Source organism: Electrona antarctica (assembly GCF_951216825.1).
Source record: "Electrona antarctica genome assembly, chromosome: 2".
NCBI lineage: Eukaryota > Metazoa > Chordata > Actinopteri > Myctophiformes > Myctophidae > Electrona > Electrona antarctica.
Window position 1 is genome coordinate 18,357,583 of NC_136807.1, and position 22,948 is coordinate 18,380,530.

At 42.2% G+C, this 22,948-nt stretch overlaps 1 protein-coding gene across 1 annotated transcript in view; it reads left to right on the forward strand.

The window, feature by feature from the left end:
* The first annotated feature begins 10,039 nt into the window (after positions 1-10,039).
* The window catches only part of cacna1fb (calcium channel, voltage-dependent, L type, alpha 1F subunit), a 43,173-nt gene continuing 30,264 nt past the window's right edge, over positions 10,040-22,948 (forward strand). The window contains exons 1-14 of the mRNA XM_079514121.1: positions 10,040-10,141; positions 11,779-11,879; positions 13,617-13,722; positions 13,827-13,966; positions 14,684-14,835; positions 15,465-15,617; positions 16,481-16,677; positions 17,325-17,428; positions 18,709-18,866; positions 19,015-19,089; positions 19,309-19,390; positions 20,602-20,628; positions 21,875-22,035; positions 22,328-22,553. Of these exons, the coding sequence (XP_079370247.1) occupies positions 10,055-10,141; positions 11,779-11,879; positions 13,617-13,722; positions 13,827-13,966; positions 14,684-14,835; positions 15,465-15,617; positions 16,481-16,677; positions 17,325-17,428; positions 18,709-18,866; positions 19,015-19,089; positions 19,309-19,390; positions 20,602-20,628; positions 21,875-22,035; positions 22,328-22,553 (1,769 nt within the window). The 5' untranslated portion in view covers positions 10,040-10,054. The remainder of the gene's footprint in view (positions 10,142-11,778; positions 11,880-13,616; positions 13,723-13,826; positions 13,967-14,683; positions 14,836-15,464; positions 15,618-16,480; positions 16,678-17,324; positions 17,429-18,708; positions 18,867-19,014; positions 19,090-19,308; positions 19,391-20,601; positions 20,629-21,874; positions 22,036-22,327; positions 22,554-22,948) is intronic.

Sequence of the window (22,948 nt, forward strand, 5' to 3'; positions counted from 1 at the left end):
TAAGTATAACAGTATAAAACATGTGAACGTTATCGCAATACTGGCACTGTGCATACAAAGTTTGGGGTGTGAAATGGCCTCTAGTCAATACAGAGCACCTGAATAGCACTTCTGGGAATAGAGGGCTCCTCAAATTAATAAACATAAAACAAAATCAAAATCAAACCGGACACTGAGGCAACAGAGAGCAAATCTTACGGGAGGAAAGATGTCCAAGGAAGTACATTGCCTTTCTTGCCCTGATCCTGGTGCACCTGTAAACTGCTGATAAAATGCTCTAACATTGCTCCAACATGCTCCAACATTGTAATTACCATGTATAAAAGTGAGATAATTAACATGTAGCCTATTTAGACAGTATTCCCCTTTTAAGTCTTCAAACTTAATGTAATGATCAAATTGTGCATGCAGTTTACAAACAGATATGTTGTCTTTTTCTCCCCATTGATATTTTTATGAGAAAATACTGTATGGCACATAAAAAACTGTCAACTTAGAAATTACATAAATACATAAAAATTATATTGTCTTACTCTGAATTGGTGAGTGAGACGGCATGCATTCCCACAATCTAATCTGCCACATTTTAAGATTTAGTTCAGCTCAGTTGACAGGCCTATTAATGCTATCTGACTTCCTGCTTTTGTCATAACCATTTTTAAAGGAGGTACGTGGGCAGATTACTCGGGTGGATTATTATTTTCCGTGTATACAATATAGATCATCATGAACCTTGAACCTTGACGAACCATGTGACTGGGTGTGAATTGAACATTTATAATGAGAAAAAATGGAAATGTTTTATGGCAGATGGCCACATCATGACACATGACGTTATGTGGACAACTACAGTACGTGTGTGTGTGTGTGTGTGTGTGTGTGTGCTTGCGTGCGTGTGTGCGTGCGTGCGTGCGTGCGTGCGTGCGTGCGTGCGTCTGTGTGTACTATATGTATTCATGTACGTGTGTACAGAACACCTATTTGTTGGTGAAATATCCCTTTAACAGTTTAGATTAGCACAGAATTAGACGAGGGATGAAGGGACAATGACAGAGAACAGTAACCTACATTCTGGCGAACTTCTTACTTCTTACGTCATTAACAGGCCTATGAATAACTACAGTACAACTAAAAATAATTGCATTGGTAAGATTGGAAATGTGATGAAACCTGTTGACCCAGAAGGAATCAGACTGACATAAAACATTAAATGGTTGATGTGACCCACAGAATGTTCAGTAAAAGTCAGCCATCATCATCATTCAGCACCCTTTCTGTTACGCACGCACGCACGCACGCACGCACGCACGCACGCACGCACGCACGCACGCACGCACGCACGCACGCATGCACGCACGCACGCACGCACGCACGCACGCACACCAATACTTGCTTATCAATCTCCCCTCTCTTGCTACTTGTATATGTGTGCATGTGTCAGACTATTACAGGACATTATTACGAGCCTTTAAGAAGGGACTTTCCTTTGTCATTCTCTTTTTCTTTATCTGCCTCTTCTTAACCACTTAAAGGAGAATTCCATAGTAAAAGGCTTTCTTACATTTCTTTGTAGTTGTTACGTCCCCACCAAAGAGGTCCAGGTGTTATTTTGTGCAAAAGCTCCTTATTGGCTATTTCCCCTTAACCTGACTCCGCCAGATGGGCGGAGTCCGGTTAATTTCCCCTACCATAAGCCCTAAATGAATTGCATTGAATTGAATGGGGCTATGGGGTGTTGTGCTAATTCGCTTATTTCCATCGCTCAAAATTAGAATTTTTTTGTATCCTCTCTTCATAATGTAAATAATATCCCAAGCGGCACACTTTACTACTTATTTCGATGGAAATAAGCGAATTAGCACAACACCCCATAGCCCCATTCAATTCCCATTCAATTCAATCCAATTCATTGAGGGCTTATGGTAGGGGAAATAGCCAATAAGGAGTTTTTGCAAAAAAAAACACCTGGACCTCTTTGGTGGGGACGTAACGACTGCAAAGAAAGGTAAGAAAGGTAAAAATGCCTTCTAGCATGGAATTCTCCTTTAAACAGTCGATTCTTAGTAAAAATTGTGTTTTGGACCGCTTTTTCCCACCTACATCGTATCTTTTCGCCAAAAATAGCCGATCTACAAGCGTCACAAGTTCGCAACACGATACATTGTGAGCATGTTGGTGAACACCCCTCCCCCCCAGAATAGGGATGTTGGGGTTCAAGTGTCTGTCTGTCTGTCTGTCTGTCTGTCTGTCTGTCTGTCTGTCTGTCTGTCTGCCTGCCTGCCTGCCTGCCTGCCTGCCTGCCTGTCTGTCTGTCTGTCTGTCTGTCTGTCTGTCATTCTTGAGCGGTGCCTCCGCTCCATTACGGAGCTATGTGTGTCCCTACGTATACTATTCGTGTCCCTGTGTCTGTCCGTCCGAGCATGGAAAGCTGCAACGCGGTAACTCTGTCATTTCTCAAAGATTTTTTCCAAATATAATCAAAGTACAGTACGGAGCACATACAGAGAGTAACTATAACAATAAATGTATAGGTGCACCGCTCAGTTCACACAGGTGTGATTTTCCCCTCTATCTGCTTCACTCCATCTCTCTCTTTAACCTCTCATGGACTGTGTGTGTGGTATTTGGTCCTCAGGTACTAACACATAAACCACGGCCCAGATCCCTTAAACACACACACACACACACACACACACACACACACACACACACACACACACACACACACACACACACACACACACTGGGCAGAGCTGGGAACAGAAGTAGGTCACAGCTGTTCACTACAATATGTCTGTTTTCACCTCCTATCCTGTCAAATAATTCCTCCTCTCCCGTCCAATTATGATGTAATGCATTATTGTGTATTTGCAACGTATATTGGAATTACAATCTTTATTTATATTTTCCATCCATCCTTCCTTTTCTTTCCTTTTCCTTGCTGGTTTTCCTACTGTTGGCTTCAACATGATTGTATTAATTCTTTCCAATGAAATATCAAAATAGGAAAGTCACCATGTTACCCTGAACCTCAACCCTCCCTCCACACAACACAACACAACACATCATTTATGAACAACTGTCCTGCACAGACATTCTATTTCCAATTCAGACCCCCTTCAAATTAATCAAAGCAGAATTGACATTTTCTCTCTAACAGGCAGAATCACAGGCTGACCACTGTGCCTGACCTCATCCTGTTTACTTGGCTTTGGTTTCTAAGCACGTCCTTGTAGACTAAGCTACAGTAGTGTTGTGTCAAATATTGATCACAAGTCTTCACGGCTGAACAAAGTAATAATGAAGCCTAAAGACAAGGCTCCAGTGGGATTATTTTATGTCATCTGGCAAATTTAATACGGAAAATAAAACTGGCTTGAGGTGAACGTTGAAATACAATCATTCTCATCCTTTTACGATGAATAGTTCAGAAGATGTGTTAACCCATTTTGGGTGGGAACCCCTTTTAGTGTTTTAAACATTATGTTGTAATTTAGCTATTGAAAAATAGCAGATATAGCGTGCCACCGAGTGGCGCGCTACGAGCTTGTAGGTCTGCTATTTTTGAAAAATCGTGAAAACTGGAGGATTTAGAAGATTTATTTTTTATTTCGACCAGGCCTAAATGGGTTTATCAATAATTTACTCTTTTGACCATTTTAAAGGTCCAGTGAAATGACATTTTCGGTCATGTCATTTTGAAGTTTCAGTTTGAATCTGAAACTCACAACCAATCAGAAGTCACGCGGTGTGCAGTGCTAGTGTTTGTATAGCCTGCAGGCATGGTCAATGTGCAGAACATTTGTTACCAAGTTGCTTATTTCTAACCTAAAATATTTTCAGATCACATCATTTTAGTGTGCTGATTAGGTTTAAATTACTTAATACACCTTCTGTGGATGTCATCTTGAATGAGATTCAGAGTAGTTATGTAATTAAAATCAGCTGTGTTTGGCTGAACGGGCAGCTTTGGGAATCACACAGGTGAACGAAGTAAAAATTAAAGTATATACATGAAAGTGTATATCTATGTCTATCTGCAGCACGTTTTCATTCACAGGAAGTAATTAAGATTGGCTATGTATAGTGTCTTTCAATATATTATTAGATATCAGATATGCTGTATGTCATTTAGGCCTATTGTTAGGTATAGATGGGCAGTATTTGAAATACATGTATTTGAAATACGTATTTGAAATACTTTTTTGTATTTTGTAATTTGTATTTTGCTGGGATGGAAGAAATGAGATGTATTTTGTATCTAGATACTTTCAGATCTAGTATTTTCTGTATTTCAAATACATAAAATACTTTTTAATGTCATTTTACACAGCCTCAGGTTTAAACTGTAGGGGCAAAACACATAACCTGACTCCGCCAGATGGGGCAGCAGAGAGTACACTGGGTTCCCCCCTCCTGCTCCCATCTGGGAACTCTCAGGCAGACTTGATGCCCGGCCACAAAACGGCCTGGCCAATCAGCAGCAGCTAGAGGCGGGATAGCCGCTGCTGATTGGCCAGGCCGTTTGAGGCCTGGCAAGGAACGGTGAGCACAGGGCGGGCGGAGCCGTGGGGGCTTTTTACGTTATTTGCGCAGTGAGTGTAACGCTGCTCAATGGTGAAATCTTCCGCCAACAGCGTACCTTAGTGATCAGAATCAAGGACAGGCCTATCGTAGTAGACATTTCCACCACGCGGAAACGCCCCCCTTTCAAAGTGGGGGGGCGGCGGGGGTGTGTGTATGTATATATATATATATATATATATATATACACACACACAATTGAGTTTTTTTTTATCCTTGTGTTTGTATCTATAATTTCCAGGGGCTATGCTTAAGTTTGTGACTAAAGCCACAACACAGCCTCCCCACTGGGAGCACTGTTTATACCAGTCAGTCTGTCATACCATCCCTCCCCACTGGGGGCGCTGTTTATACCAGTATCTCTGTCATACCATCCCTCCCCACTGGGGGCGCTGTTTATACCAGTCAGTCTGTCATACCATCCCTCTACACTGGGGGTGCTGTTTATACCATCCCTCCCCACTGGGGACGCTGTTTATACCAGTCTCTCTGTCATAGCATCCCTCTCCACTGGGGGCACTGTTTATACCAGTCAGTCTGTCATACCATCCCTCCCCACTGGGGGCGCTGTTTATACCAGTCAGTCTGTCATACCATCCCTCCCCACTGGGGGCGCTGTTTATACCATCCCTCTACACTGGGGGGGCTGTTTATACCATCCCTCCCCACTGGGGACGCTGTTTATACCAGTCTCTCTGTCATAGCATCCCTCTCCACTGGGGGCACTGTTTATACCAGTCAGTCTGTCATACCATCTCTCCCCACTGGGGGCACTGTTTATACCATCCCTCTACACTGGGGGTGCTGTTTATACCATCCCTCCCCACTGGGGACGCTGTTTATACCAGTCTCTCTGTCATAGCATCCCTCTCCACTGGGGGCACTGTTTATACCAGTCAGTCTGTCATACCATCCCTCCCCACTGGGGACACTGTTTATACCAGTCTGTCATACCATCCCTCCCCACTGGGGGCGCTGTTTATACCAGTCTGTCATACCATCCCTCCCCACTGGGGGTGCTGTTTATACCAGTCTGTCATACCATCCCTCTACACTGGGGGCGCTGTTTATACCAGTCTGTCATACCATCCCTCCCCACTGGGGGCGCTGTTTATACCAGTCTGTCATACCATCCCTCTACACCGGGGGCGCTGTTTATACCAGTCAGTCTGTCATACACAGACAGACAGACAGACAGACAGACAGACAGACAGACAGACAGACAGACAGACAGACAGACAGACAGACAGACAGACAGACAGACAGACAGACAGACAATAAATGTTTATACCTTATTCTGCTCTGTTTGTCTACTTAAAACTGTTTTAAACTGTTTCAAAACCCCCCATTTTTTCATGGGGGGCCCCCTTGCTACAATCATGCTTAGGGCCCCTTGGAGGCCAGAATCGGCACTGCATGTGCACATCTTGTAACCGGGGAAGACCGGGGGGATTTCCAAATCACTGAATGCTCCTTTAATTGATAATCTATTCATCTTAGTCATTAGTATCTTGTTTACTTATCTTGTTTTTTATTGTTGGTTTAAATGTAAATTGGTGGTAGGCCTAATCAATCAATCAATCAATCAATCAATCAATCAATCAATCTCTTTCTACATTTTTCTTGAGGTAGAAGTCAAAGAGGAGTGACAGTGATGAATCAGATGGCCAATCCATTCCTTTGTGGGTCCTGTTTGATACAGTTATAGCACATTGATTTGCTTAAAATATAAAGTGTATCATTCTTAATAACCTTCAATGTATTAGACATTCTGACAGGTCATTAATTTAATATTTGGCAATTAATTATGAATTTACTTATCATTATATACATTTTAATGAAAATGTATTTTCATGTATTTTCAAAATACAAAATACGTATTTGTATCTCAAATACATTTCTCAGACCAGTATTTGTATTTTGTATTTAAATACATTCTGTGACCCAGTATTTGTATTTTGTAACAAAATACATTTTCAATGTATTTTGCCCATCTCTGGATCATGTCCATATGATGAACACGGATATGCTTTTAAGTGTGAAACACGCATCTTTCATTTCACCAGGCCTTTAATGGTACCTTGCTATGGGGTGTCATGGCCTTGTGATCATGATGACAATGATGATGATGATGAATAGTGTACTGAGTCATTGTGGACAGACACTCACACAGACATACAAAGATGTATAAACAAGCATCAATATAATAAAGAATTTTGCATCGCTTCAAGTCCCAAATAACTATACTGTATTTCAACTTCTGAAGCAAGACAAAAGCATTTAACCATGAACAAATACGAATACTGTGTGGCTGTGGGGGAGGGGGGACATGCATGCTTCTGCGGAGAGGAATCAGATTATGGTGGGGAAATGTTTTTTTGTTTGTTTGTTTGTTTTTTGCCCTGAAAATTATAACCCTGAGCACATCATCGCCACCAAAGCTATACTACGTCACCCTGTACAGTTAACCCCAGCACACATCATCCTGATAATTAACCCTCAACATATCATCACCCTGTACAGTTAACCCCAGCACACATCATCCTGATAATTAACCCTCAACATATCATCATCCTGATAATTAACCCCAGCACACATCATCCTGATAATTAACCCTCAACATATCATCATCCTGATAATTAACCCTCAACATAACATCATCCTGATAATTAACCCGAACACATAATCACTCTGAACACAGGGATGTCCTGATCGTATCGGGTGATCGGAAATCGGAGCCGATCATGTCATTTTCAAATGATCGGGATCGGGAGAAATAAATCTGAGATTTCCTTTTTTTATTTCAATAAAATAGGCTTGTGTCTAATGTAAATCTCAAAGAAAGATGTATAAACAATGATATTTTGTGAAAACTGTCGTGTTTATGCTTGATGTTTGTCCTCCTGGGGCACTAGTTCCAGCAGTGTCAAACACTAGGTCTCAAAGATCATGCAACAAAGACAGTCACAGAGGCGTGAAATAGACCCATGATGAAAACAAAGTAATGCAACCCCCACTATGCATGATATGATGATGTCCTGTAGGTCTACTATCTATCTCTGAATGATAGCCAAAGCCATGCAAATGGTGTTTTAACTTTGACTTCAGTTCCATAAACTGTAGTTGCAAGATTCACTCAATCTAATTAACCAATACATCATCTCCATCCCTGATGATGTCTCGTGATGTCACATGCTCCATCCCTGGTGATGTCACGTGATGTCACATGCTCCATCCCTGATGATGTCACGTGATGTCACATGCTCCATCCCTGATGATGTCACGTGATGTCACATGCTCCATCCCTGATGATGTCACGTGATGTCACATGCTCCATCCCTGATGATGTCATGTGCCCGACCAACACACAAACTGCGGGAAATGCGTGATTCCATAGTTAACTGCGACCTTCGTCGCAATTATACATAGCTTAAACTTGTGTCCAGCATAAACATGCAGTAGGCTATATATGCGGGGTGGCCAATAGCTGAATGAGTAGAGAGACCCTCTGGAAATCAGGTCACCAGATAAAAGTGACCCTGAGCAAGAGCACTTAACCTAACCTAACTGCTCCCTGGGTGCTGTATTAATAGCTCCCACGGTATGCTCCTAATAATTAGGAAGGGTAAATGCAGAGGGCACATTTCATAATTATGCAAATGTTGCACAGTGACAAAAATACCCTGAAGGAGTGGAGACTAAATTATTATTATTATAGGAATACTCACTCAGCAGTACACATCAGTGGCCATTTTCAGGCAGTGACCCCCCGAAATAATCATTTTTGAACTGGGGACCCCCCAAAATAATCATATTTGAACTGGGGACCTCTAAAAATAATCATATTTGAACTGGGGACCCCCCCAAAATAATCATATTTCCAAAATAATCATATCTGTACTGGGGACCTCCCAAAATAATCATATTTGAACTGGGGACCCCAAAATAATCATATTTCCAAAATAATCATATTTGTACTGGGGAGTGGGGACCCCCAAAAATAATCATATTTGAACTGGGGGCCCCTAATCATATTTGAACTGCCTCCCCACCCTGATAAGCACTTGGAATGTAGGAGTTGAGGCAGTAAATTTAGTTTGACTCGGTTCCAGTGATATCTTTTGAGGGGTGCTGGCCCCTTCTATGTCCAGCTTTGAGGTTGCGTGTAAACACAAACTTTGTCCTAACACAAACATTAAATGCCATTGATAATGAATGGACAGTTTTACGTCATTGTCCCAACACAAACATTAAATGCCATTGATAATGAAGTTAGACTTTAATATATTAGAGCCCCTCACTTCACACAGGTGTGATTTGTATTGTGTTGATTACTTTTATGATGCAGTAATGGTCTTTTTTTGAGTGGTGCAAACCACTCGAACAACCAGCTTTGTCTGTATCCGTGTTTGTGTGTACCTGTACGTGGGGCCCAAAAGAATGAGCATGGTTACTATGGTCACTGACATTACGTCAGACCACAGCTGATCAGGCTATATAAGACCTTGCACCACTCAGTTCACACAGGTGTGATTTTTTTCTCTTAAAAGACCTTAAATTGACACTTTACTGTCATCTAGGGACCCCCTATAAATCACGTGGAGACCGCCTGGGCGATACCTGACGAAGACCCATAAGGGGTCGAAACGTTGTCATCCTTAAATAAATTTGCTGTGGGAGCTACACAACAGTGTGCAGACTATTTCTCCTTCTCCTGACCGCCTGGGCGACCCACATGACTCCATCTGTGACCCACGTATATGTCACAACCCACAGTTTGACAACCACTGGTCTGCGCCCTCTGCAAGGCCACACAGTAGGTGTAGTCAGCAGCAGAGGCTGCACTACATGTGGGATGACATAATGACTAAATTGCTACATGAAAAAATATATAAAGGTGGTGGAAAGTACATATACCGTATTCAGTGACCGTGATGTTCCATTAGTGCAATGTGTAAGCAACATACAGTATTAGGTAAACGCTGAACATTAACCCTCAACATGTCATCATTCTGAACAGTCGCCAACGACACATAATCACTCTGAACATTGTTGTTCACTTTCAGAAAGACAAGGGTCCTCATTGACTTATTATATGGCCCAAATCTATATTAAATGGTAAAAAGCTCCAGAATTTGGGATGGAGATGGATCATCAGGTGTGTATGGGGAAAGGAAGGCTTGTCACAGGGATAACAACAGAGACCTGATGGCCCCTTGCGGCCCTGGAGGTTGGTTAGTATCATGCTATCCTATGGCATGGACAGAGCAGGTCTGTTTATCTCCCTGTAACCTTCGCTCTCTCCCCAGGTAACGGTCAAAATGGCTACACCAAGGCAGTGGATGGAAAGGACGGAGGTGAAGAGGAGGAGGAGGGAGGGGAGGATGATGGAGGAGGAGAAGAAGGAGAGGAGTATGAGGAGGCGTGGGATGCGGAGCTGGATGGAGACGGAGAGGAAGTGGCCGTGCGGATGACAAGGACAGACACTCTGCACTCCACGACCAGTGCAACCTCAACTGCAACACAGAGGAGGAGAGGAGGCCATGCCAAGAAACAGGTAGAGGGAGAAGAGAGGAGGAAGGAGAGGAGGAGAGAAGGGGGCAGAGGAGGAGAGGAAGAAGGACAGGGAGAGAGAAGATATGATACAAGATAGGAGAGGAGGAGAGGAGTTACAGTATAGGATACAAGGATGGTGTGGAGCAGAAGTAGCAATAACTTCACAATCATTTTAACCACTTTATCCAGGCTATTAAAAAATTGTAGACCTCCGAGCTTGCAGGCTATATCTGCTTATGTGTAAAACCTTTTGTTCTTCTTTTTTTTTTTACTTAAATCTTCTCTTCTGGGGGTCCCTGGACAAAACATTTTCAGATGGTGGTCCGCAGCCAAATACTGTACATCAATTTGGGTGTCCTTGACACGAAAAGGTTTGAGAACCACTGGTATAGAGGAATTAAGGAGATGATCAAGCGATAAGCACCAGTAGCCGATTGGTGTCCACGGAGGCGTCCGACGTGGCGTTGGTCACATTGTCCGACTATTACTAACCCATCTAACCATAACCGTAAACTCAGTCTTAACCGGCCCGTAAGTCCCCTAACCTCATATCGGTCTTAACCGGCCCGTAAGTCCCCTATCCTCATCAGTCTTAACCGGTCCGTAAGTCCCCTAACCTCATATCGGTCTTAACCGGCCCATAAGTCCCCTAACCTCATATGGGTCTTAACCGGCCCGTAAGTCCCCTAACCTCATATCGGTCTTAACCGGCCCATAAGTCCCCTAACCTCATATCGGTCTTAACCGGCCCATAAGTCCCCTAACCTCATATCAGTCTTAACCGGGCCCATAAGTCCCCTAACCTCATATGGGTCTTAACCGGCCCGTAAGTCCCCTAACCTCATATCAGTCTTAACCGGCCCGTAAATCCCCTAACCTCATATCAGTCTTAACCGGCCCGTAAATCCCCTAACCTAATATCAGTCTTAACCGGCCCATAAGTCCCCTAACCTCATATCAGTCTTAACCGGCCCATAAGTCCCCTAACCTCATATCAGTCTTAACCGGCCCGTAAATCCCCTAACCTAATATCAGTCTTAACTGGCCCATAAGTCCCCTAACCTCATATCAGTCTTAACTGGCCCATAAGTCCCCTAACCTAATATCAGTCTTAACCGGCCCGTAAGTCCCATAACCTAATATCAGTCTTAACCAGCCCATAAGTCCCCTAACCTCATATCAGTCTTAACCGGCCCGTAAGTCCCATAACCTAATATCAGTCTTAACCAGCCCATAAGTCCCATAACCTCATATCAGTCTTAACCGGCCATGTAAGTCAGTTTCACGATGTTTTCTCTTCAGCGGCAGTAATCTCACTACCGTGTTTCCTAATCTCAACGGAGAATACATGGAGTCTGCTCCAGGCGAGCCTGCTGGCTCCATTGTATTGGAGTGATAAGTAACCTGCAGGTGATTATCATTTGAAGCGGGTGGGATAGAGAAATAGGATGAGAGACGCTATAGGACAAGACTCAGAGGAAAGGATAGAAGGAAGGGGAGGAGGGGAGATAGAAGGGAGGAAGAAGAGGAGCAGAGGAAAGGAATAATGAATGAATAATATTAATATTCTTAACCATGGAGAGAGATGATGATCATATTCACGTTAATATATGTAATGTATTGATGAATTCATTTTAGATCCAGGGCAGTAATCAGGTACAGAGAGCTCCCAGAGCATTGTACTGTCTTAAACTCAACAACCCCATCAGAAGAGCCGCTCTGTCCATCGTTGAATGGAAGTATCCTTCACTCTGTGTGTGTGTGTGTGTGTGTGTGTGTGTGTGTGTGTGTGTGTGTGTGTGTGTGTGTGTGTGTGTGTGTGTGTGTGTGTGTGTGTGTGTGTGTGTGTGTGTGTGTGTGTGTGTGTGTGTGTGTGTGTGCGTGCATGCACGCATGTGTGTTTATTTATTTTTTCTATGGGTATGTTTACACATATGCACATTTGTGTATTATGTGTGCATGTGTTTACTGTGCATGAATAATAATAATAATAATAATAATAATAATAATAATAATAATAATAATAATAATAATAATAATAATAATAATAATAATAATAATGGATTTTATTTATAATGCACTTTACATTCCTCAGAATCTCAAAGTGCTACAGTAGACAAAAGCATAAAATAACATCACACGATTAAAAACACACAATTAAGCATCAAGGAAAACAAAACGGTTTTGAACATGGGGGCATGGGTCAGGGAATAAAATCAGTGCAGGATTTAGAAGAAAGCCTTGTTAAAAAGGTAGGTCTTTAGTCCTCTCTTGAAGGAGTCAATTGACTGTGGCACTCTCGAGTGTGCGGGGAGGGCATTCCACAGTTCAGGGGCAACTGCGCAGAAGGCCCTGTCACCCATGGTGCGCAGGTTGGCCGTGACGGGGTTGAGGCAGTATGTGTTTGAGGAGTGGAGGGTGCGGGTCGAGGGTTTCAGGGAGACTAATTCCTTGAGGTAGAGGGGGGCATTTCCGTGGATGCATTGATGGGCGAGCAGGGATATCTTGTATTGTGTCCGGAATGCGACGGGGAGCCAGTGGAGTGAGCGGAGGATGGGTGTGATGTGCTCTCGTTTGCGCATAGATGTATTTGGAAATTAACTCTGAAGGTAGTCAACTCTTGTTGTTTGGAGTGTTTGTTGCGTTCTAGTTTGTGAATTCGGAGCACATTAGCTTTACCCAATTAAGCTTATTATTTCCCTGGCCTGTTCGTTCATATGCCTGCATGTCTGGGGGGAGGGGGGGGGAGCTATTTAGCAATCATAGTATCATACTGCCATGGCTCTGAGGCTACAAAGCAACTATAGACAGAGGTTGGGGACGTGGCTAGAATCTCTATATAAACCTACAAGCTTTGCTGACACAAGGTCAGTCGTATTTGTCCTGGATGGAGGAAAGTTCACATCCACTGACGCACTTGGCTGTTTGCACAACCCTCTAGTCTGCATGGCTTTGCGATTGAGGACAGTACAGTTCCCAAACAAGGCAGTGATGTGGACGAGGCATGATGAAGAGTAATTAAGGCAGTGATGTGGACGAGGCATGATGAAGAGTAGTGATGTAGCTAGTGAGGATGCTCATGAGACATGTTTAGATCGTTTGATCATTCAAATTTCGATAAATAGGCCTATTATATAATACATTACGTTAGATTCCATTCATTACTAAATTATATAATTTGTAATAAATAGTTAAGATGATCGAAGTTCGTGCATGGCATTATTTTATTAGAAACAAATCCAGAATGAATTGTTTAGTATACAGTCATTTACAGTAATAATGATTTTTCAGCAGATGTGTCAGCTAGCCGGGAAGGAAAAATATATAGTTTTGAGCAATGAATACGTTAATATTGACTTGAGGTCATGTCACCAAGGCCTACTGTCACGTTCTGATGGGAGTGGTCGGAATCCACAGCAGGGTTTATGAATGTGTCCTATGTGTGTTATTATGTCCTTAACCCCTCTCGCTCTTAGACCATTTGACATTTTCATCTTGATAGCGATCTTTGCTAACTGTGTAGCTCTGGGTGTGTCCAAACCTTTCCCAGAAGACGACTCAAATTCCACAAACCATGACCTGGTGAGTAGAGTTTACTGCATATAGTACACTTTATTATGGATTTGACGTTGTACACCAATTAATACCATCGTAAAATGAATAATATTTTGTCTTTGTGTTCTTAGGAACAAGTAGAATATGTGTTTCTGGTCATTTTCACCATTGAGACCTTCCTGAAAATCTTGGCCTATGGTTTGGTGATGCACCCCAGTTCCTACATCAGGAACGGATGGAACCTTCTAGATTTTGTCATCGTTATAGTGGGGTTAGAACGAGCACACACACACACACACACACACACACACACACACACACACACACACACACACACACACACACACACACACACACACACACACACACACACACACACACACACACACACACACACACACACACCAACGGTCAATTTAAAAAAAAGCCTCATCACTATAAATATCACTCCACCGTTGCTTACTGTTCAGCCTGGACATTATTAGAAGCTGCTCCCATTCTGCTGTGCCAGTGAGTCAGTGACACAGTACACAGTATAGTGATTACATTTTTATATGTAAAATTCACAGCCGTAGTAGCCACTGTAAAGCTTTTCAGTGGATACCACTGATGAAAAACACTGATTTCTTTGTGCTTGTGGTATTTATTTAATCACAACCTTGATTGGCTGGTTGAATCAATAGGGACTACTTGTTGCCTCAGTCAGACTTTTTTCATTTCAAGAGCGAATTGCCCCTCAATATGAATACTTCTCTATTCTCTGTTCTATTGTTGTATTGTTGTATTGGTAAAAGCAAGGAAATTAAATGAGGTTGTCTATATGGTGGTTGTTGGTATACGACTGTACAAGGCGATGGCACGCCACTTTTCAGTCATACCCTTAGTACGGCTGTGCCAATAACGATGATACAGTACTCCTTTTCATGTCTTATTGCATAAACATATTATGGGTGAATGACTGTAGTATTGTCATATTACATTATTCTAGGTTATTCAGTGTTCTCTTGGAGACAATGACTCATAAATCAGGAGAGGTAGCGACAACACACCACACGCCTGGAAAACCTGGAGGTCTGGATGTTAAAGCTCTCCGAGCCTTCAGAGTCCTCAGGCCTCTCAGACTGGTCTCTGGAGTTCCCAGTAAGTATGTGTGTGCACGTGTGCATATGTGTGTGTGTGCGTGCGTGCGTGCGTGCGTGCGTGAGTGTGTAGACTAGAGTGTCCTCCTCACTCCTCATTATTCATAATACATTGCCTGTCTACAGAACTGTTTCCCAAACAGTGGGTCGAGACAACGGAGTCAGGACCCATTTGTGGGTCGTGGACACATTGTTATGGGTCCCTTTTTTTTGTTTCCTACATTTGGCTTTTAATTATGATTATTTTCAAAACATTCCCAAAAAAGCTACATTCATGAATTCAAAATAAATTCAACGATTCTTTTTTTTCAGTAATTTCACGAAGAAATACAAATAAAAATTCCATGAATTTCCATGAAACAAATGTTTAAGAACTAATGAAAATAGCCGATCTACAAGGTCACAACACGACGCAAAGCAGCACGCTGTGAGCTTGTGTTATTTTAGTGTTATTTTCACTAGTTTGGGTCATTTTTTTTCCATTGGCATCCGTCTCAAGAGACTATGGAGTCGCGCTCTGGATAGGGGTTCTTCTGCTTTTGGTGCAGCGTTCAGTTTGGGTCACGGGCAAACAAAATTATTTTGTTTAGCTCCTGGTCTACAGCATGTCTGTGTGTGTCTGTCTATCAGGTCTACAGATCGTGTTAAACTCCATAATGAAAGCAATGGTTCCACTGCTCCACATTGCTCTACTGGTTCTGTTTGTCATAATCATCTACGCCATCATTGGACTGGAACTGTTCATTGGACGCATGCACAAAACCTGCTATTATTTAGGAACAGGTATGTGCACACCCACACACGCACGCACGCACGCACGCACGCACGCACGCACGCACGCACGCACGCACGAACGCACGCGCACACACACACACACACACACACACACACACACACACACACACACACACACACACACACACACACACACACACACACACACACACACACACACACAAAGTAACACACACGCACACACAAAGTAACACACACAAAGTAACACACACACAAAGTAACACACACACACACACACACACACACACACACACACACACACACACACACACACACACACACACACACACACACACACACACAAAAGTAACACACACACACAGTCTTGCTTTCTAAGAACTGAGCTGGTCTCTCAACTTCATAGGAGAGCATACAATTATTGATACATTTTCAGGTGGTTGTCAATTATGAATGGCAACTTAAATATGAAAACAGATCAAAATATTGAATAGAAGTTAGGGTGAGAAAATCACCAAACGTACTGCTTTGGTGTTAATTTATTCAGCTGAATAAAAATTCATATTGTCATTGATAATATCATTCCCGTAATTTTGTGATATTACCATAAGTCTAAATTAAAAAAAATAGTATTAGTAAAATAAAAAAAGAAAGACGACGATTTATATTCTGTGAAAATAGTAGATCTATTTGGTGTGCAACATTGCAATGTGCAGTACAAATCAGGCATTACAGACTGTGTACATTTTCAAGGAACAAGTCTTTGATGCAGGCTTCTTCTGTGGAGTTTAAGAGGTTAAAAACTATAATAATTTTTTGTCCCAAATTTGATGTTCTTCATCAATGTGTGTGTGTGTGTGTGTGTGTGTGTGTGCGTGCGTGCGTGTCCACAGATAACTACGTAGACGATGACCCACTCCCGTGTGCATTTGCGGGTCACGGCAGACAGTGTGTGGTTAACGGGACAGAGTGCAGAGGTCGGTGGGATGGGCCTAACGGAGGAATCACCAACTTTGACAACTTCTTCTTTGCCATGTTGACTGTTTTCCAATGTATCACTATGGAAGGATGGACAGACGTACTCTACTGGGTAATAGAACTAGTTTATTAGTTATTTAGATGCAGTTAACCCATTTAGACCATTCTAAATCCTGACAGTTTTCTGAAAAACCCATGTTTTTATGTCAGTCGTTCTCAAACATTTTCATGTCAAGGACCCCAAAAATTATGCAATTGCCCGCCGACTCCCATCTGAAAATATGTTGTTCTAGGGACCCCCCCAGAAGCAAAGATTTGAGTTAAAAACATTCACTCTGAAAGAATTTATATTCAAAGATTTGCACCACATTTTCACGATTTAAAAAAAATAGCAGATCAATAGCTAAAGTATAACATACTGCTTAAAACACCAAACAAAAGGGGTTCCTGTCCTGAATGGGTTAATATAACTAGTTACTTTGCTAGTTAGTGTATTCTAACTTACTGTTGGTATGCAAGTAGAGGGATAGACAAGACAGGCATACTCTACGACTGTGTTACAAGTTGAACTGAACAACATAGCTAGCTAACTAGTACATAGCAAGTTAGTAAATGAATGTATTATTACAATCTTTTATTCTATTATTGTGTGTGTGTGTGTGTGTGTGTGTGTGTGTGTGTGTGTGAGTGCGTGCGTGCGTGCGTGCGTGCGTGCGTGCGTGCGTGCGTGCGTGCGTGCGTGTGTGCGTGTATATGTAGATGAATGATGCTATAGGTTTTGAGTTGCCATGGGTTTACTTTGTCAGTCTGGTCGTCTTTGGATCCTTCTTTGTTCTTAACCTGGTGTTGGGAGTCCTCAGTGGGTAAGTCAAGTGCAGTATTCTTTCTTTCTCAACTTGTGGCCCACTAGTGCCACTAGTGCACACTGAGCTGGGCCCCCAAAACTGGCAAAACGTTGTGATACTGCTAGGAACTTAAGGTAAACTAGGTTATAGTTCCATTGATCCAAGCCAGAACACAATTGATTGATTCATCATAACATGCTCTGAAAATGCATACGGGCCACCCATACACTACTACCCACTTAAGTGGTGTTAAGTTAAGTCAGGTGGGTTATTTAAATTAAAAGAATCACACCCGTGAAGTGAGGGGCGCTAATATATTAAAGTCTAAATCATGATGATATGGTGATGTAAAACAAACGGTGACAAAACAAACATTAAATTCTCTTTATTGTTAATGGGATTTAATGTTTGTGTTAGGGACAAGATGACGTACATTTTCCCTTCATTGTCAATGGTGTTTTTAAAACAAACATTGAACTAAAAACAAACATTAAACCTGTATATAGCAAATATAAATCACAATATTAGAAAATGATGGAATGTTTCAAATTGAAAATGTTTTGACAGGTTATTATCAGCTTGCAGAGCTGATCAATGATTGAACTTTCTAGTCTAGTCACGTGGTCTAGTAGCCATGTAGTGGCGAGATTTTCATGATTGGCTGGCTTCTAAGCCAATGGGAGACTAGACCTATACGGCCAATGGGGTATTTCTGGCAGAAGCCCTTGACGGCTGATTTCACCTTAGAGTATATATGAATAGAGACGGCACCGGATATCTCCTCCCATCCACTTGCATTAAGTTGCTCAAAAGCGCATGAGGCGATTTCACTCAGGAACAGAGTGCATTCTGGGATGGATTTGCCCCAAACACATGAACGCGCTGCCCGTTGACTATCATTGCACGCGCTCACGTATGAAACAGCGGCGTTCACGTATGAAACAGCGTTCACGTGTCATCGTGAACGTGCACAATGATTGTCAATGGACAAGCGCGTTCATGTGTTTGGCCCAGCGCTGCAATACCAAATTCGGCCACTATGTCCATTTCTCCTCAGGGTTTCTTCCGGGTGCCGTCTCTATTCATATATACTCTAAGGATTTCACCCTTCTGCTGGGACACTAAGCCCCACGACCAATGGGACACTAACCCCTCTCTCCTCTCCCCCACCGCACCATGACTAGTTTTATATATGTTCTTATATTATTCTGTTTTCATCTCCTTCCATTTGGCCCCCTGGTGGCCCCCCCACTTTGAACTGGAATTTAGCCTCCATATACATATGTTATTCCTTGTAGAGAGTTCTCTAAGGAGAGAGAGAAAGCGAAGGCTCGCGGAGACTTCCAGAAGCTGAGAGAGAAGCAACAGCTGGAGGAGGATCTGTGTGGTTACATGGACTGGATCACACAGGCAGAGGACATGGATGAGATGTATGAGGACGGAGGATCACACTCACGTATGTACTGCTGGGTCTGTGCGTGTGTGTGTGTGTGTGTGTGTGTGTGTGTGTGTGGTTTAATAGCTGAGAGGCTGAACACTTTTGTCAGAAACTTTGTAATTAACCAATCTCTCTCTTTCTCTCTCTCTCTCTCTCTATCATTCAGGAAGACCCTCTCTGGCTGAACTCTCAGGGAAGAAAGGGAAGTTCAGTTGGTTCAGCCACTCTACCGAAACACATGGTATACATGGTACACGCACACACGCACGCACAGTGTATGAATAAACACTATCTTTGAATTATTGCTTCTATTAATTCTATATGAATTCTTATTTAATATTTGGTTCTGTAAAGTAAAACGACATACTGTAGTAGGCTATTCTTCTGGTGACACACACCATATCTCTCTCCTCTCTATTCCTCCCTCCTTTCACTCTCCATTTGTCTGTCTGTTTCTCAGCGAGTCTTCCAGCGAGTGAGACAGCCTCAGAAAACACAGTAAACATTGATGAAGAACATTACAACTGTTGTCAGATTTGCTGGTACACACACACACACACACACACACACACACACACACACACACACACACACACACACACACACACACACACACACACACACACACACACACACACACACACACACACACCTTTGTCAGCTTTGGTTACAGGTGTAAAGAATTGGGGTGTGCAAGCTCCATCTTTTTTGTTAGAACATGCATGAACCTAGCAGCATTAGACATTAAGGTGCAAAAAGATTATCAGCACATTTTACATGGGATTAAGGTGCGAAAAAGTTCAACCACATTCATGTCCACAAGAACACTGTTTGTGTTCAATGTGTTTAATCACTTTTGTAAATATAATTGTAATATTAGAAACATTTCACAGTTCGAGTCAAGGCAAAGTCCAGGTACAGACAAAAGTCAAACACTGGTAGGCAGTCAGAACGAGGAAAACAAGGAGAGCACAGGAAAACTATACTGGGAAAACTAGGGGATAGTAGTAAAGTACAAATTAAACAGTAACATAAACTCACAGTGAACCAATGCAACAAGTTAACAACAGAGAACTGAAAACACAAGGGCATAAAAATAGTCAAGGACTAACTGGACACAGGTGAATACAACTGAGAATCAACACTGGAATAGTAGAGGACACAGGTGGAAACACCAGCAAATCACAGGACTGGTTAGACAAGACAGGTAACAATCGCAACAGAGGAAACCAAGAGACACTAGATTACCGGTACTTCAAAATAAAAGTGCTGGTATACACAAAATAAAAGTAAAACCTACAAGAAGGAAGAAGGAACATATGAAAACACAGCAGGGTGACACTCTGCTCCGATATCACAGAGTAGATTACTGTTGCTATTTTTTTTAAAATGCATTCAAATTAACATTAATTCATGCCATGTATAAACATTATAACCTGTTTTATAACAATACTATGTAAGATATTACCAAAGAACCCACAGCCATGATATTTTGACAATCACTTGCTGACGCGCTGACTGAGCTTTTCACTCAGAGTGCTTTGAATTAGTGAATGACCAGAGAGCGGTCCTGGTGTGCTCCGCCGGCGCTCTCTGAGTGTACAATATTACCAAAATTACCTAATATTGCAGAATAATATTGCATACGTGCGAGCGAGTGTGCGTGCGTGATCATATTATATTTCAATTCTAAGAATATTTTCTCTCTCTCTCTCTCTCTCTCTCTCTCTCTCTCTCTCTCTCTCTCTCTCAGTGCTAAGGTGATGAGGATCAGCTGCTGGTGAGTGTCCAGGTGTTAAGTGTTACCGTGTCTTCTAGTGTCTTCTAGGTGTTCATGTGTCTGCATGGTGTTAATCTGAACAGTGATAAGGTGTTATGCTGTTAATGTGTTGAAGTGTCAAGTTAGTGTGTAACCGTTGGCCCTAATGTGTCCGTGTCATGTTTAGCTGCCCACTGAGCATTTTTTGGTCTAATAGACGTCTAATATTCGTCTAAAGGGCCGTCTAAAAAAGCGATAAAAACGGCTAAAAATGTACGTTTTTTTAGACTATTCTTAGATTAGACGTTGATTAGCGGTTGTTTAAACGTCTATATATAGACGGTCTATATATAGACGTTTAAACAACCGCTAATCAACGTCTAATCTAAGGATAGACATCTAATAAACTTACATTTTTAGCCGTTTTTTATCGCATTTTTAGAGGCACGTCTAATAGCTGTCTTTTGCTCAGTGGGTGGTTTCTTCTTGCACATCATGCATATCCACTTAACTAACTTTAAATATACTAACCTTAAGACTAAAGGCCTATTCATAGTTGAGTTTTCGGTGAAGAGGTGACCACCGAAGCGGTGGTCACCTCTTCACCGAAAACTCAACTCTGAATAGGCCTTAATGCTACTTACTTTACTACTCTACTACTCTACTTTTACCTACTATCAAATGTGTTTTTTGGAGTCCAGGCATTTATACACGTCGTACGTCTGTTCCTGATCTAATTATATTAGAATAGCTTAGTGTCTTGAGTTGACAGTAAATCAAGTTAAAAAAAAAAAACTTTTAAAATGAAAATGAATATGTGTTGCCTTGTATTAGATATGTAGGGCGTCTGGATGACATAACGTTTGTCTTTAAGGTACCACAAAATCTTATTTAATTTCTTTATAAAATGGGGCCCCTGATCCTACAAGAAAAGATGACATTCAAATGCCTTAATAAGTAGCCGGCATCCATCATGTCAGAAGTAATAAGTCTGTGGTATACTCTACACCAGTGGTTCCCATATAGTGGGTCGGTAGTCTCGGGACCCATTTTTATGGGTAGGTTGTAAGCTAATAGATTGGCTGTTTTCAATAGTTTGGGTCCCAGAACCACTGCTCTAATCTGCAGTACTCTGTGATACTCCAAGATACACTGCAGTACTAGTACAAGTACTCTCTACAATTTCCTTCTGCAATAAATCTATTTCTTCTCTCTCACGTTCTCTATCCATTTACTCTCCCTTCTACGTCTCATTGTCTCTCTCCAGTCGTGTGCTGCGTCGATGGAACAGGGTCGTTAGGAGGAACTGTCGTACAGCTGTTAAATCTGTGACATTTTATTGGCTGGTCCTCCTGCTCGTCTTCTTAAACACGTCTCTCTCTGCCTCTGAACACTACAACCAACCTGACTGGCTTACGGAAGTTCAGGGTACACGCACTCCCGCACACGCACACACGCACACACACACACACACACACACACACACACACACACACACACACACACACACACACACACACACACACACTCCTGCACGCACCCACGCACGCACGCACGCACGCACGCACGCACGCACGCACGCACGCACGCACGCACGCACGCACGCACGCACACTAGAGATTAACAACTTGATCATGTTGACAACATATAGTACATCTCTCTCTCTCTCTTTAATTTGATCTGTTTCTCTGTGTGTCTCTCTCTGTGTCTCTCCATCCAGACATAGCCAACAAGGTGCTGCTGTCTCTCTTCACAGTAGAGATGTTATTAAAGATGTACAGCCTGAGTTTGGGTCACTACTTCGTGGCATTCTTTAACCGCTTTGACTGTTTTGTGGTGTGTGGTGGAATCATGGAAACCATACTGGTAGAAATAGGCATCATGCCTCCACTGGGAATCTCTGTTCTGCGCTGCGTCAGACTGCTACGAATATTCAAAGTTACGCGGTGAGTTTACGAGATTACAAGTGTGTGTGTGTGTGTGTGTGTGTGTGTGTGTGTGTGTGTGTGTGTGTGTGTGTGTGTGTGTGTGTGTGTACTAGCAGTAGTAGTTCGAGAGGATAATATTATGGGTAATGCTGATAATGTTATTTACAGTTGTGGAAAAGTAATAATACCATAATGTAAAAATATTCTGTAAAGTAAAAAAAAGAGTCCTGCGTATTGGCATCAAAATATACAGTACCAAGGTAAAAGTGCTCAAATTATTTCGAAAATCAGATGCTGATTAAAATGAGTAATACACTGTCTAGACGTCATCTTGAATGAGATTCAAAACGGAGTAGCTCTGTAATTAAAATCAGCAGTGTTGGGATGAATGGGCAGCTATGGGAATCACACAG